The following is a 15,219-nucleotide window of genomic DNA, read 5'->3' as shown; positions in this document are numbered from 1 at the left end:
TAAATATCACAAATAACCTATTACCGCAAAATACTACAAGTAATACATATTACTAGATTCTCCAATATAATATAACAAAGTATGGTCACTAGAATGATATGAGGCCAAACCCAATCTAAATGCAAGGATAAGTTATTACCACCTACCACTCATATCTTGGCGGTAAGAAAAATACAGCCAAACCCCAAATTTACACAAAATATCCTACAACATGCAGAAAGCTTTCAATACTGTATACTGCCCATTCTTGTTTAGGGTGCTACATAATTACCGGGTTCGGGCCAAACATTATTAGGTGGGTGCAAATCCTATATACATAACCATAACCTAGGGTGTGTGTGAATGGGGTGGTATCGTTAATACTGACACTAGCGGAAGGTACCAGGCAGGGATGCCCACTTTCGCCTTTGCTATTTGCACTGGTGATAGAGCCTCTGGCAGATCTTATGAGGGCACAACACGCAAGGGCTGGTATTTCCATAGCTGGACGAGTGGAGTTGATAACGTTATACGCAGACGACATCATGATGTTTGTGAGGAACCCCGGGGATTATATGCAGAGGATATTGGCTTTGGTTCAGGGAAATACTCCTGTCACCGATTAAATACCAACAAGTCTGAAATATTCCTATTGACGGACAAGAAGGGGGCACCTAGCAATCTGTTCGGACTGCGATGCATGCCTCAACAGGTAAAATATTTAGGAGTAGAGATGGCGCGATCAGCAACTCTGGTACGAAACACTGACCCCTGCAATATGTGCCAAACTTGAACGTTGGAACCAGCACCCTATTTCACTTATGGGATGAGTGGCACTAGGGAAAAAGATTATACTGCCTAAGCTGTTTTACCTTTTTAGCACAATACCATTATGGCAGGGTAGTCTTTTTTCCCAAAGATAACTGGTGCATGCTCTGCATTCTTGTGGAAGGAGTAGGTAAGGGCCAGCTGGAAACCCCTCACACTGCCATACGAGCAGGGTGGGATAGCAGCTCCAGATTACGAATTGTTGTTACCTGGCAGCACAGGCATACTACGTGATACATTGGGCAGAGAGCGGGCCGCACACATCATATGTGGACTTGGAGAGACACAGCAAGGAAAATGTTACACTACTGCATGGGGTGGCCAAGGGGAGGTGGGGAAATGGCAAACTCTTGGACCCCGTGTTGGCTACACAGCAGGCATGGTCAAGATTGGCTCAACAACCCCAAAATGTTATAATGTACAGCCCGGGTATGCCTATCTGGGACGCACCTTACCTGGACCCGTTGAGAGAAATAGTATTGTAAACACACTGGCGGGGAGCGGGCATAACACAGTTTGGGGATTTGTACCGAGATGGCCTGTTTGTGTCCTGGGATGAAGCTAAGATACAGGTAGGAGACACGACACTACAGAAACTACAATACTTTAGACTCCGCTCAGCGGTGGCATCTGTGTGGAGCGGATTCCCTCAAGAACCACAATCACATCAGTTTCTGAACTATGTAATTTCCTCTGGTGCAATGAAAAAAAAAGCCTCAGTGCTATATAAATTGCCATTGTCGTCAAGGAGGGTGCAATCGGCAGATATCAAAGGAGAGTGAGAAAGTGACCTAGGTGTCTCTTTCACAGAGACACATTGGTCACAATTATGCAGGCTCACGAAACAAATATCACTCAACTCCAGGTAGAGGCTAATTCACTTCAAAATACTGAATATAGTGCATCTCACCCCGGTCTGTTTCAAGAAAATGTATGTAACAGCTGAGGGGAGATGCCCTAGATGCGGTAGTGAAGACGCTGATTTAATGCATATGTTGGGGTCCTGTAGGGCACACGCTGTGAACTGGGGTAGGTTATGTGATTCATTAGAACAAATGGTGGACCAACCTGTTAGATGGGAGCATACGTCATGCTTATTGGGCTAAGTGCTTAAAATGAACATGCTAAAGTGTAAACTTATAACATAGGACTGTTGCTGGCTAAACGTGCTATATTGATGCAGTGGAAGAGTAAAGCACCCCCATGGTTGAAGAATGGGTGAATGATAGGACCTGGGCAAACTATAGGGAAGAGTTGAACTCCGACCTGCTGCCCCCAACTAGCCAGCCAAGGGATATGTGGGGAGGATTCCGCCAGTACCTGATCAATAAAGGAGATGCGGAAGATGATGCGAATGTAGTACTGTAAATGATTTGTAAACCTGGTCTCCCGACTGCGGGTTGTTGAAGTAAATACCCGTACAAAGCATTATCCCAAAATATGGATGCATAAGTTGTATCTCTGTGCAAAATTAAATAAAAGGTTAAAAAAAAGATATCAATGGAAGAAAGACGAGAGGAAGCCCAACCCATCTTTCCTTCGAGAGGAAGAGGAAGAGGGAGAGGTTGGAGACATGCAGAAAATCAACACCAATCTAACACAGGTGAGAGTGAAAGCACAAGCACAAACGTCAGACACACAGAATCCCGGTGTAGTGGGAAGAGTAGCAAAGTATATAGGAAAATGGCGTCTGATGTCATCAGATGCTTGGGTTCTAGACACCGTACAAGGTTTCCATATAGATTGGCAAGCCACACCAAGTCAAGGAAGATGGCCAAAGACACTAATGCAGTGCATGACAGAGGAGGAGCTAGCGAGCAAAGTTGCCATAGTGCAAGCGGCAGATACAAGAGACAGCTTTATAAGCAACATGTTCCTATTGAAGGGACGCCAAAAACTAAGACCAATCATAAATCTAAGAGAACTAAATGTTTTGGTTGTATACAGACTCTTCAAGATGGATTGCATACACCTGCTGAGGGACATTTTACAGCACGGGGACTAGCTAGCCAGAATAGACCTCAAAGATGCTTACCTGATCATACCCATTTCAGTAGAACAGCAAAGATGTCTGAGATTTCGGTGGAAAGAGCAAATATGGGAATTTACATGCCTACCTTTCGGGCTACCATCAGCCCTGTGGTGGTTCAGGAAAGTGATGAAGCAACTAGTAACATTCCTCAGGGAACACGGGATCAGGCTAATTATGTATCTGGATGACATTTGCTTAATGTGTCAGGACAGACTGTTGATCAAGGAACAGGTGGACACCACCTTAGACCTCCTTCAGCAACTAGGGTTCCTAATAAACTGTGAGAAGTCTATTTTACAGCCAGAACAGGACATGGAGTTCCTAGGATTCAGGATAGATACACTGCAGGGAACATTGAGTCTCCCCTTGACCAAAGTAAACGACATCAAAAAGAGATAAGGAGCATGCAAGCAAAAGATACATTATCATTGACGAAGATAGCGAGAATAGTGCAACACCTGGCATCCTCAATTCAGTCGATCTTCCCGGGTCCGCTACACTATAGAGCACTACAGAGATTAAAGATCCAACACCTCAGGAGGGGCGTATCCTACATACAAAGAATATCCCTTTCCCTGGAGGCAAAGGAGGAACTGGAGTGGTGGTTACAACACATGGATGCCTGGAATAGAATGGCAATATTTCGTTAATCCCCGGACCTAGTGATAGAGACCGATGCCAGCAGCTGGGGATGGGGAGCCAGATGTGGAGATCTGTCGACAGGGGGCAGATGGTCAGAGGAGGAACTGAGCCGTCACATTATCTGCCTGGGGCTCCTAGCGGGCTCCTTCACAGTGAAATCTTAGACGCAGGACAGTGCACAATGTTGCATTCTCCTCAAAATGGACAACATGTCAGCAGTCTGAAATATAAATAGACTGGGAGGCACAAAGTCAAGAATACTAGTGTTGCTAGCGAAAGAACTCTGGCACCTCTGCCTGCAGAGAGAGATATCAGTAACGGCAGATTATCTTCTGGGCCGTCAGAATTGCTGACTGGAACTCCAGATTCCTCAAGGATGACAGCGATTGGAAGCTGGATGAAAGAGTTTTCCAGAAGTTAATGACGAGATGGGGTCCATGCAGAACAGACCTGTTTGCGTTGAGATTGAACAGGCAAATTGACCGGCTCCACAGTTGAAAACCGGACCCAGAGGCGGAAGCGATAGACGCATTCCTACAACAGTGGGGTCCAAGCAAGGAATATGCATTTCCCCTGTTCGCAATGATAGCGAGGATGCTGGCTCAGGTGAGGAGACAGCATGTATCCAAGGTGCTGATTATTCCAGACCAAAGGGGACAAGCATGGTTCCCTGACCTTTTAGGGATGTCCCACGACAACCCAATAGCGCTACCGAGGTTCGATTTGATAGTGAGGGACCCCTCAGGGAGAAGTCACCTGTTGGTGAAGACAGGCAACCTCAATTCCATTGTGTGGGCAATTTCAGGGGATACTGGGCTAGGCCAGGACTATCGGAGGAGGCTGAACATATTATCGAGGAGACTTGGGCATCTGGGACCAGGAAATCATACAGATCAGCCTTGCAAACATGGCACAATTGGTGCTTGGAAAGGAACGTACATTCCACTGGAACAGATGTGGTACACGTAGCCAACTTACTGGCACAGTTAGCAGCTCAGGGCAAAACATATAGGATGATTGACACAGCCCGTTCAGCTATTTCAGCTGGACACCTGAAAATAGGACTGCCAGTTGGAGAACACCTGCTGATTTGCAGACTTCTGAGAGAGGTTACAATAATTAGACCTCCGGGACAGAAATACGACCAGGTATAGGATGTAGATGAGGTCCTAAGAATGCTCATATCATGGTCGGATAACGATGATCTAAGAAGGAAAACGTTAGTAGCCACATTTCGCCATGCTTCTATGCTTACTGTCATGTAAGAGGGTATCAGGTGTGAGAGTGTTAGAGGTCAATAGGAGAACCTTAACTATACAGGGATTGACATTCCATATAGCGAAAAGGACAAAAACTTTTTTGAGATCAGTATCATATGAAGCATTTATGGATCACCCCAAACTATGCCCAGTAAGATGCATTTTACCATATGAGCCCATGACTAGGGAGTTGCAACCCTTAGGGGTAACTCAGTTACTCAAACCTTTCGGGCTGTGGCTTCAGCTACACTGGCAAGATGGATCAGATGGGTTATGTCCCAAGCAGGAGTAGATACAGTTTGCTACAGAGCCCATTCAGTGAGAGGGGCGATGGCCTCAAAGGCTTTTCAGGCGGGGGTCAGACTAGAAGATATTATGAAGGCAGCGGACTGGTTGAAAGAATCGACTTTTAAAACATGTTGTTCCAAGCCAGTAGAAAAGGTGGCAACGTTGGTGGTAAGTGAGCTTTGAACAAGCTCACTTACCACGGGTCTTAGCGGGTCTTGACATAGAATTCAGATTTTCCACACATACATTACAGAAAGTCATAATTCTATTAAAAGACAAGGATTGGGAAGGATGAGCCCACCCAAGAAATCGATTTCATGTATTGCGTAATGAGATGTTTTAATGTAATGACATGTTACAAAGTGATGATTTTCTTTCTCATGTTGATTCCCCACCTCTTTCGGACTGCAAAACTTTATGATTTTTTTTCAGGTTCTATGGGGGATAATAAATCAACAGAAACATGAAGTCTGGTTCAAAAGAACAGTTCAACGGTGTTTACCGGTTGGGATGCTACAGTTCTGACAGGATCAACCAAAGAAAGAGTTCATGAAAAGGTGAACAGGATTTATAGGGATGGATACAATCTATGGGTTTATTAAGGTCACATGTTTGGAAGACCAATAACACTAAGGACTACAAAAACTCTAAACATATGGAGATTGTAGTTTTCACATTTTTGTATGTTATTGTTTGATGATGCTGCTTGAATAGTAAAGATGAGAGTAAAGCATAATCATTTGGTGATGGGCTCATCTATTTTCGACACCACTGACAAAGTCCCGGGATTGATGAAGTAGGGTGCCAAACAGCCACTCATCCTCCTGAACCAACAAAATAAAAAAAAAGATTGACATGGCAGGTTCGTGCCAAAGAAAATGGGAATTTGTTTTCATTGGGAACCGGCGCGGATAGTCTTCCTTTACTTTCTATGTTCATACTCCCGTAAGAGTGGCGTCCATTTCTGAGATGTATATTTTCAACAGGCACTGTTGAACGCCTCCACAAAAGCAGAGAAGAAGTCGAATTAGTCACTTAATAGACTAAAATGGATTTAATAGAAAACTGTATTTAAACTGAAAATACAGATGAATACTTTTTAGATATTTTTTGAAATATTTAATGTGCGCTCTGTATGATAAATGAAAATGTATAGGTTCTTAAAATGTAATTAAGGGAGAAATCATGTTTTTGTTTAATGTTCTCGCCTAAAGGACAGAAGCCCCATCGGCATATTTCCATGACAGCCTCCCTTGTCCTTCAGTGTCCTTCTTTTATGCCTATTACCTTAAAGGACCTTCCCGGCAGCCGCTTCTTGCAGCTGTTTTACCTTCTCAATTTTGCGGGCGCGTGGCTGGGACTGCAGTTCTCTAATACTGCCCAAGACTACGTGCTGTTGGAAGAAAAGGGAAAATAACACAAAAATGGTTAGTACGCTGTTATCGCAGTCCAGGCCTGGGGCAGGCAAAGCTTGAGTCTGTCTTTTGTGTTTAGTGCTGTCATTTGACAAGAAGATATTGTGGTTGCGGAGTGGTTGAACTCTTGTCAGTCTCGCATGTGTTGGAATCCTTCGGATCATAAAGTGCTCTGACTTTCATTTATTTTTTACACGTGTGTGTTGCGCGACCTCCACTTTGTGACAGTGGTGTGTGATGTGAACTTGTTATAGTCCACAGGGGCCATTGCAGGGAACTCCTATATACCAAGACCTTTGGGAATAAGTGATCCAATTCTCGAATTCAGTTTTAGCTGTTAGGTGCCGCCACATATAAACCAAAATAAATACAACGGATTACAGATACGAGGGAGAGGAGTGACAACGTTTTTCGGTGTTCTTAACCGATTGTGCCGGCATACACTTATTTATAATTGCATTGTGTGTCCTCGAATCTGAAGCCTGTTAAAAACAAGCACCGAAAAGCCAAGAGTTTTTACTCGTATGCACGTTTCAGGTAGACATTTTGTCAGACACTGATTGTATGCCCAAATACTCATGCTATTTTCAGGTTGTTTCTATCTTATGGCCACGTAACACCATTATGGTAGTGCCTGGCAGTAACCTCACTCATGTTTACACAAGTCAACACGGTTGGCTTTGCTAATGCTTGTTTTCGTTGCATTTCACTGAGAGCATTGTAAAAAGGTGGTCTGTGTTTTACCTTTTATTTAGGCCCAGCGATGCCAGCTCCATATAACGTAGTGTACCGTTAAAAGTTCGAAGACTGCAATTTTTGTGCGGGGAAGAGTGTTCACATCCTAAACTGGTCCCAATCAAAAATGTGTGTATTTCTGAATAAGTTCAAATTGGGTACGCAGGCGGGCATGGATAAGGGATTCCAGAATTAACGAATTGAACTGTAAGGTTTTTCAAATGCTTCATTGCATCTCTGACTGAGAAAGTGGTCTCAAGATCATGAAAGATTACAAATAACTGTTGTAAATGTTTTTAATCCTTGGATATCACAGGGTAACCAAAGTGAGATCTCTTTCTCTGCAATAGTTCAGCAAGTGAACTTTTCGCAAATATTTAGTACAGTAATTTCCCGCAAGTATATACAAAACTCCATAAAATACATAACACATACAAGAATAAAAAACATATACACAAGGTTCATTTTTAAAAATCCTTCACCTAGTAATCCATCCTATAAAAGGCAAGCCTTCAAGTGGGACATGAAACCTTTAAAAATCGCAAAGCTGCCCAGCTCCGTGCATCTGACTGTCCAGTCAGATACACTTCCAGGCCACCACTATTGGCAATTCTCGAAAATCCTCAACAAGGTGCCCAAAGAAATGACACAGAGTATCACGCAAAACGTGACATCTAAAATTAAATGGCAAAATGTCTCTACTTTGCTACGGTCGGCACAATAGAAACATATTCTTTCTTGACTCAGAATCTTTTTCCTAGCGCCCAAGATCTCTTTTGTTGGGACAATGTTTAAACGAAACCTCAGAAAGGTTATTCTCCTATGGACATCAGGAAATTTAACTAGGTAATTTGCAATCGCGATTACTGGTTTATCCAATTCCGCAATTTGTGCAAATAATGTATACTACTTAACTTCATTAATAGTGGCAATCCAATCACTTTCTTGAATTTTCATTTTCACTTGCGTTGACTTGCTCGTTATCATTTTTTCTGAGACACCCACTAATTAAAAAATCCTAATGCAGTTTTCAAACCATACATTAAGAGACTGAGCAGCTTTTTACACAATAACATCTTTCATAAGGAATTCTCCTGGGCATTCATGATTTTACCAAACGAACACCAGCTTTTCCAGGTTGCTGATGCTTCTAATGAGGCAAGACTTTCATATTATTTATTTCGTCGGAAAGTCGCTATAAAACAAAACAGATCATGCATTCATAAAACATTGAAATATACACACATGTGCCAATTCTTAAATCCAGTGCTCAACACAAAAAACAAGGTTTGTGACATCAGTGCAGCTTAATTTAAAAGGATCTGTCTTTTCTTTAAAGCAAGATTAAAAAAAGGTGGAAACCTGAAAGATCTAGGGGATTGGAAACTTGCCTAGACCAGCGACCTACAGGTTTTTACAAATGCACTAAATGCAAGGCCTGTCAGTACGCACTCAACAAAATGAATTTTGTACATCCTGTCCTTCAGAAGGTGTTATCCAGTCCAGATTTCGTAGTATACATCCTGACATGTGCATGTAATCATTGGTACGTTGGTATTACCATTGGCAAACTTAAATTGCGAATTTTGCAACACATGCGAGCCATTAAAAACTGTGGCCCTTCTTACCCCATGGCTCTCCATTTCAGAGGGAAACATGGCAGCACACTTTACACCTTTCGCGTACACACCATCCAGAGACCATGCAGAGGAGGAAATTGTGAGCTCATGTTGCAGCAATTGGAAACTATATGCATCCTGTTCTTGGTACAAAAACATCTAGAGGACATAATCTTCTTTTTTTTTATTTTTATTTTTTTTTTTATTTTTATAAACACTCTTTATTGGCATTTCAACAGTTCCAGAACTCCCCCGCCCTCGAATATCGAGCCCTCCACATACATGAACGTCATTATACAGCCCCTCCAACCGCTTCCCCGCCCCACCCCCCATCACCGCTTCCTAGTATCTCATCTACTTCCTCTTATTCCAGTGGTCGCAGCACAGCAGGCTTCAGTGTCAATTCGTTGAGAATCAGGCCAGTCCACCTTCCGCTCACCCCTGCGGGCTCCCTTCTCCCCCATATCCCTCTCATCTTCCACCTCCTGCCCCTGCCTCTTCACGGTGGGCGCAGGCCATTGTCCTTTGGGACCAGTGGACCGTCACCACCTCTCGGTCTTCACCCATCTCCCAGTTCTGCAGCACCGTTAATTCTGCTAGCCCCCACCTCCGTACATCCTTCTGCCATAAATTGACCATCGAGCCCTGGGGCGCTTTCCACGCTATTGCCATTCGGCGTTTAGCCAATATAAGCAAAAAACGGCCCATTCTGTTCTGTTATTTTGCTTTCCCCCCGGAAGTTTTCCCCTACAAACAGGTCTCCAGACATCGCTCCAAGGTGGTTCCCAGTACCTCATTCGCTCCCCTGAGGATCTCGTCACAGTAGTCTACTATAACCTCACATTCCCACACCATGTGCCAGAACCCCGCTCACTCTGAACCACATCTAGGACATTCACCCAACCGATCCCCCATCATCGCCCTGAGTGCCAGAGGGCTGACATACACCCTATGCAATATATTAAATTGGACCAGCTGGAAGCGGGCATTCCTTGAAGACTTCCGGACCAAGTCCCAAACCTGCCCCATTCTTCATCTGATATAGGCCTCCCCATATCTGCTTCACACTTCCCCTTAACCTTCAGCTCTCCCCCTACCGACCCCTCCCCCAGAGCCTTATATATCCGCGAAATACGTGCCCCGCCCCCCATCTTGTCAAGTAGCACTGGAAGAACTGGACATGGCTCCAGCTCCTCAGGGATTCCGTCTCATAACTCTGCCATCCTGCGAACCACCGCCCCATATGCCAGAAAAACACCTTGTGGCAGATCATACTTGTCACACCACTCCTTGCAAGTAAGAAGCTTCCCACCCTCAAAAAGGTCCCTCAGCTTCTCACATCCCTTCTCCCTTAACTCTGTATCCCCACCCTCCCGATCGCCTGGCGGAGCTGCTGGTTAGCCCCCCAGGGAGATTGCCTTCGTATCGGCCCCTTGCCTCCCACATACTTCCTCCATGTCTCCCTTACCACCTCGAAAACTACCAATGTCCCGGTAGATCCCAACGGATGCCACAGGAGTTCTACGGTCCGGCGCAAGGGTCCTACCAACACCTCAAGGAACTCTGCCCCCGGTTGGTCCCATACCAATACTGACTGTAGCTGTACCGCCACAAAGTACTTTTCCTAATTCGGGAGACCCAACCCTCCTCCCTCTCTAGTTCGTCGCAGCGTTTGTAAGGAGATCCTTCTCCTTCATGTGCCCCACAGCAGTTCCCTAATCTTGACATCCAGCATTTTAAAGAACACTTTCTTTGCCACATATGGTATATTCGTGAAAAACACAAACGTGGGAGGATTACCATAGCGCCACCCTCCCCATCAATGACAGGGACAAAACCTTCCAAAACTGGATGGAGTCACCTATTTTAGACAAAGCTCTCCCCGTATTATGCACGCACGTGTCAACCACCTCATGAAACAACTGTACCCCCAAGTACCGAAATGACTCCTCCCACCGTATCCCCAAGTCTGCCAGTTCCTCTAACGGACATTCCCGTAGCCACGCCAACAGAAACAAAACCGACTTCTCCGCGTTTATACGGAACCCTGACATATATCTAAAGTTCCGTTGTATTTCCAAGAGATCTGGAAGACATGTTTTAGGGTCCCCTACATATAACAACAAGTCATCCGCATAAAGGGACACTATGTGCTTCTGCTCTTCCGCCTCGATTCCAGCCTCCGCCATTTCCTGCCGCCGAGGTTCCAAGGGTAACGCAAACAAAAGTGGAGAGGCCGCACACCCCTGCCTTGTCCCCCTTCCCAACTCTCACGACCCTGACACCCAATTGTTAGTTCTCACCATCGCTAGCGGTTTAGTGTACAGCAAAGCCAACCACCTACAAATATTCTCCCAGAGGCCAAATTCCCGCAGCACCCGAAACAACCACTTCCATTCCAAGGAATCAAACGCCTTCATAGCGTCAAATGACGCTATCGCCATGTCCCGCCTTTGTAACTTTACCTGATCCATCACATGATGCAACCGGAAGATGTTACCCGACGTGCTCCTGCCCCCTATAAACCCACATTGGTCAGGTTGTATCAAACCGTCGCCAACCTAGCGGCCAGGATTTTCCTATCTACGTTCAATAGCGAGATGGGCCGATACGCCACGCAGTCCCTCAGATCTTTCCCCTCTTTTAGGATGACCGTTATAACCGCCTCCCTCAGTGATTCTGGGAGGCACTCGTAGACCTTCTGAAGCTGTGGAACTAGGAGGTCAGCAAACTCTGCGTAAAACTCCACCGGGAGTCTGTCGCTACCCGGCGCTGTGCCCCTCCTCATATCGCGGATCGCCCAGCTGATGTCCTCCTCTTCTATCGGGGCCTCTAGTTCTTCCCGGCAGTCTTCCGCCAGTCTCGGCAGCCGCAGCACCTCCATGAGATCCTCCACGTCCACATACCCCACCCTCAGTCGCATATAGCCCCTTATAATATGTTACAAAGGCTTCATTAATCTCTGAGTCCCAACTAGCTCCCCCGTACTAGATCGAAGCTGGGTGATAACTCGAGTCAGGGTTTCCCTGCTGATTAACCAAGCCAGGAGTCTACCCGCCTTATCCCCCTCTCCATGAAGTCGAACATCTCGTCTGTTATTATCAAAGTGTGAAAGCTCCGACAGGGTTCTCTCGTGAAGCTCCAGCGCCCGCGCCAAGGTCTCTCCCACCTCTACTCCACCCGCCGCCTCTCTGTCCAGTTCCGTAACCTGTGCCTCCGCCCTCTGCAACGTCTCTAGAAGCCGTTTTTCGCATCCCCACTGTCATGGCCAAACACTTCCCTCTTATAGCCGCCTTGAAGGCCTCCCACAGCACTCCTCTAGTCTCCACCGTACCCTCATTCAGCTCAAAGTACGACCTGATCCCCCTCTCTGAGCTCCGCCACAAACGCCCCATCCCGTAACGCCTCCCTCTGCAACCGCCATAACCGCCACGGAGGATCCTCACTGGACCCGCACAATGTCGTCACCAAAGGGGAGTGATCTGATAGGATACGCCCGAGGTACATCGTCTCTCCAAAGCAGTGACAGTACTTCCTTCCCGTTACCAAATAATATAAACGCGAGTATGACCCGTGCACAGTCGAATGGTAGGAGAAGCCTCTTTCCACCCCATGCTTTTTCCGCCACACTTCCACCAAATCCAGTTCCCCCATTACCCTCCGTAGCGACCCCGCCATGTGTTTCTTAGGCCCTCCTTCAGTTCCCCTCCCATCCAACCGCTCATCCAAGTGGCAATTAAAATCTCCCCCCCACACTATCATTTCCCCTCTATAAGCCCCCATCATGCTCATCACCGAACGGAAATGCTTTGTCATCCACATTTGGCGCATACGAGTTAACCAAGCATATTGACCTGTTTTCCCACAGACAGTGCGCAAGGACCGTTCTACCCTCCCCATCCTTCAACACCCGCTCCACCTTCAATGGCACCCCCCTTGCTACCCAAATCAGAACACCCCTCGCCTGGGTAGAGTACCCCGTGCCAGTTATCTGCCCCCCCAAAGCTTCTCCAACCTCCCCAACAACTCTGCATTTGCATGTGTCTCCTGCAACAGGGCCACTTGTATTTCCTGCCTTTTCAAAAACTCTCCCACCCTCTTCCTCTTCTGATAATGCCCCAATCCTCGGACATTCCATGTCCCAATTTTAAAACTTCCTATCTTACCCATCCAGTGCACTGAAGCTTTCTCCCACCATAGCCCTTCTCCTGTTCAGCCTCCCCAGTCTCCATATCCACTTCTCCCTTCCGCCTCCCACATCTCTCTCCCCTTTTGTGCTAGGCCTCATTTCTACTACTCTTACCCAACTTCCCCCCCCTCCCGCACAGGACCCCAACTTGGTGCCAACATCCCAAACCCTCCCCCTCTTCCTTCCCCCAAACGCCCACCCCAAACTCCTTCTCCTTCCTCCTCCGTAACTACAGACCCACTGGACTACTCAGCCCCCCTTCCTCACCTCCTCTGGGGTTGGTAGTCAGTAGTGTCGCGTAAATTGAGGGCTTCACCACCTGCCCCGTGCAGCCCCACCAATGTGCTCCCCCCATCTTCTCCTATACCTCCTCCGATCAGAAAGCCAATTACTGCTGGGCCCCCTGCCATTGACGTCTCTCTGGGCATTACCCACACTTTTCCGCCTCCTGACCCGCCCCCATTTTAGGGCCCCCCCGATAGCGGTTCCACTTGATGATGCCCCCCCTCCAGCCAATCCCATACCTCTCTCGGAGACGTAAAAAACCACGATTTCCCCCCCGACAGAACTTTCAGTTTAGCCTGGAAAAACATCATGTATTTTAAATTGAGTTCCCTTAATCGGCTTCGCACTGCATCAAAGGCTCTCCTCTGACGCTGCACCTCAAGCGTAAAGTCCGGGAAAATCCTCAACTTCGCGCTACCGATCATGTAGTAGCCCTTTCTGCAGGCATCCTGCAAAATGGCATCTCGATCCCGGAAATGTATGATTTTAGCCACCAGTACTCTCGGTGGTGCACCCGGCGGCGGGGACCTCCCTGGGACCCTATGCGCCCTTTCCACGGTGAAGAGATTGGACAGGCCTTTGATCCCTTGGACTTTCAGCATCAAATTTCACACAAACAGTTCCGCACTAGGCCCCTCTTCTCTCTCCGGAACGCTGACGAGACGGATATTACAAGACCTGGAGCGTCCCTCTGCGTCCTCCGCTCTAACCTCCATTGTTCGGGTAGCCCCCCACCAGGCCCACCACCTGATTCTTCAACTTCTGGATATCGTCCTCCACCTCTGTAACCCTCTCGGAGACTCTGCGGAGGTCCGCCCTCACCAGAGAGACATCCACTCCCACCTCTTTGATGACGATACCCTCCCCATCCTTCAACACCCGCTCCACCTTCAATGGCACCCCCCCTTGCCACCCAAATCAGAACACCCCTCGCCTGGGTGAATGATGCATTGATCAGTTTAGTAATAAAAGGTGACAGTTCTCTGGCTGCATCTTTTATAAGTTGGGCAGGGCATTGATCGCAATGACAATTGGAAGGTTTTAGTGAGAGTATTGTGTTTTCTGTTTCGAGAATGGTAACTTTGGAGAATTTGAAACGAGGCACTGTGTCGGTAATAGTGGGAGTGGTTGAGGTGGTATTATTAGGCGAGTTAGTAGATAGTGAGGCTTTTTTATTGTTAATTTTTATTTGTAGGGTTGCAACTTTGCCTGTCAGTGCTTGTTGGATGTTCGAGCACCAGAGTTTATCCTTGACACAGTTGTCAGGTACAGGAATAGGTGCTTCTAGTTCTTTGAGGATAACAAAAAGTTCCTTAGTACTAGAGTTAGCTTAGGATATTCTTGAGTTATAAGATTCACGTTTGGCTAAGAGTATTTCTTTTTTGTAAAGGGCAGAAATGGCACTCAAATTAGTTTTATTTTCTTCAGATGGATGAGATTTCCACAGTGTCTGGCATGATCTTTTTTTGGTACGTAAGGTTTTTAAATAAGGTGTGTACCAGGAGTTGAGGTGAGCCTTAGGTTTACTTAGTATAAGTTAAGTGACGCTATTGTATCTAGGTAAGTGGTCATAATGTTGTTAAATTCTTTAACCAGGGCATCTGGTCCCAAATTTTCTGGGATGGCATTGAGAGTAGGTAAAATGAGAGGGAGCAGTTTGTCACAGGTGATGTTTTTTTTTTTTATTGCGAGTGGGAACTGGAGGAGATGGTCAAGCAGGCAGAGCAATGGGTTTACCAGTGTCGAGAGTAAAAGTTATGAGGTGGTGATCTGACCATATCACAGGTGAGTTGGAGGAAATAGTTGTGTTACAATTGTAATCTGCTATCCAGTCCAGAGTTCTTCCTTTTAAGTGTGAAGGGTCAAGTACTTTTTGGGTGAAACCTTGTTCTGTGAGGATATTGCCACAATAGATGCATTGGCATCTTTAGGGTCGTTATACCCTAAG

General features: G+C 46.3%; 1 protein-coding gene across 1 annotated transcript in view; it reads left to right on the top strand.

The window, feature by feature from the left end:
* Positions 1 to 6,336: 6,336 nt before the first annotated feature.
* The window catches only part of TMEM161A (transmembrane protein 161A), a 227,544-nt gene continuing 218,661 nt past the window's right edge, over positions 6,337 to 15,219 (top strand). Inside the window, exon 1 of the mRNA XM_069649130.1 lies at positions 6,337 to 6,455. Coding sequence (XP_069505231.1) covers positions 6,453 to 6,455 — 3 coding nt within the window. The 5' untranslated portion in view covers positions 6,337 to 6,452. The remainder of the gene's footprint in view (positions 6,456 to 15,219) is intronic.

This window comes from Ambystoma mexicanum, chromosome 1p (assembly GCF_040938575.1).
Source record: "Ambystoma mexicanum isolate Mex_15411 chromosome 1p, UKY_AmexF1_1, whole genome shotgun sequence".
Lineage (NCBI taxonomy): Eukaryota > Metazoa > Chordata > Amphibia > Caudata > Ambystomatidae > Ambystoma > Ambystoma mexicanum.
This window is presented reverse-complemented; position numbering and strand designations above follow the sequence as displayed.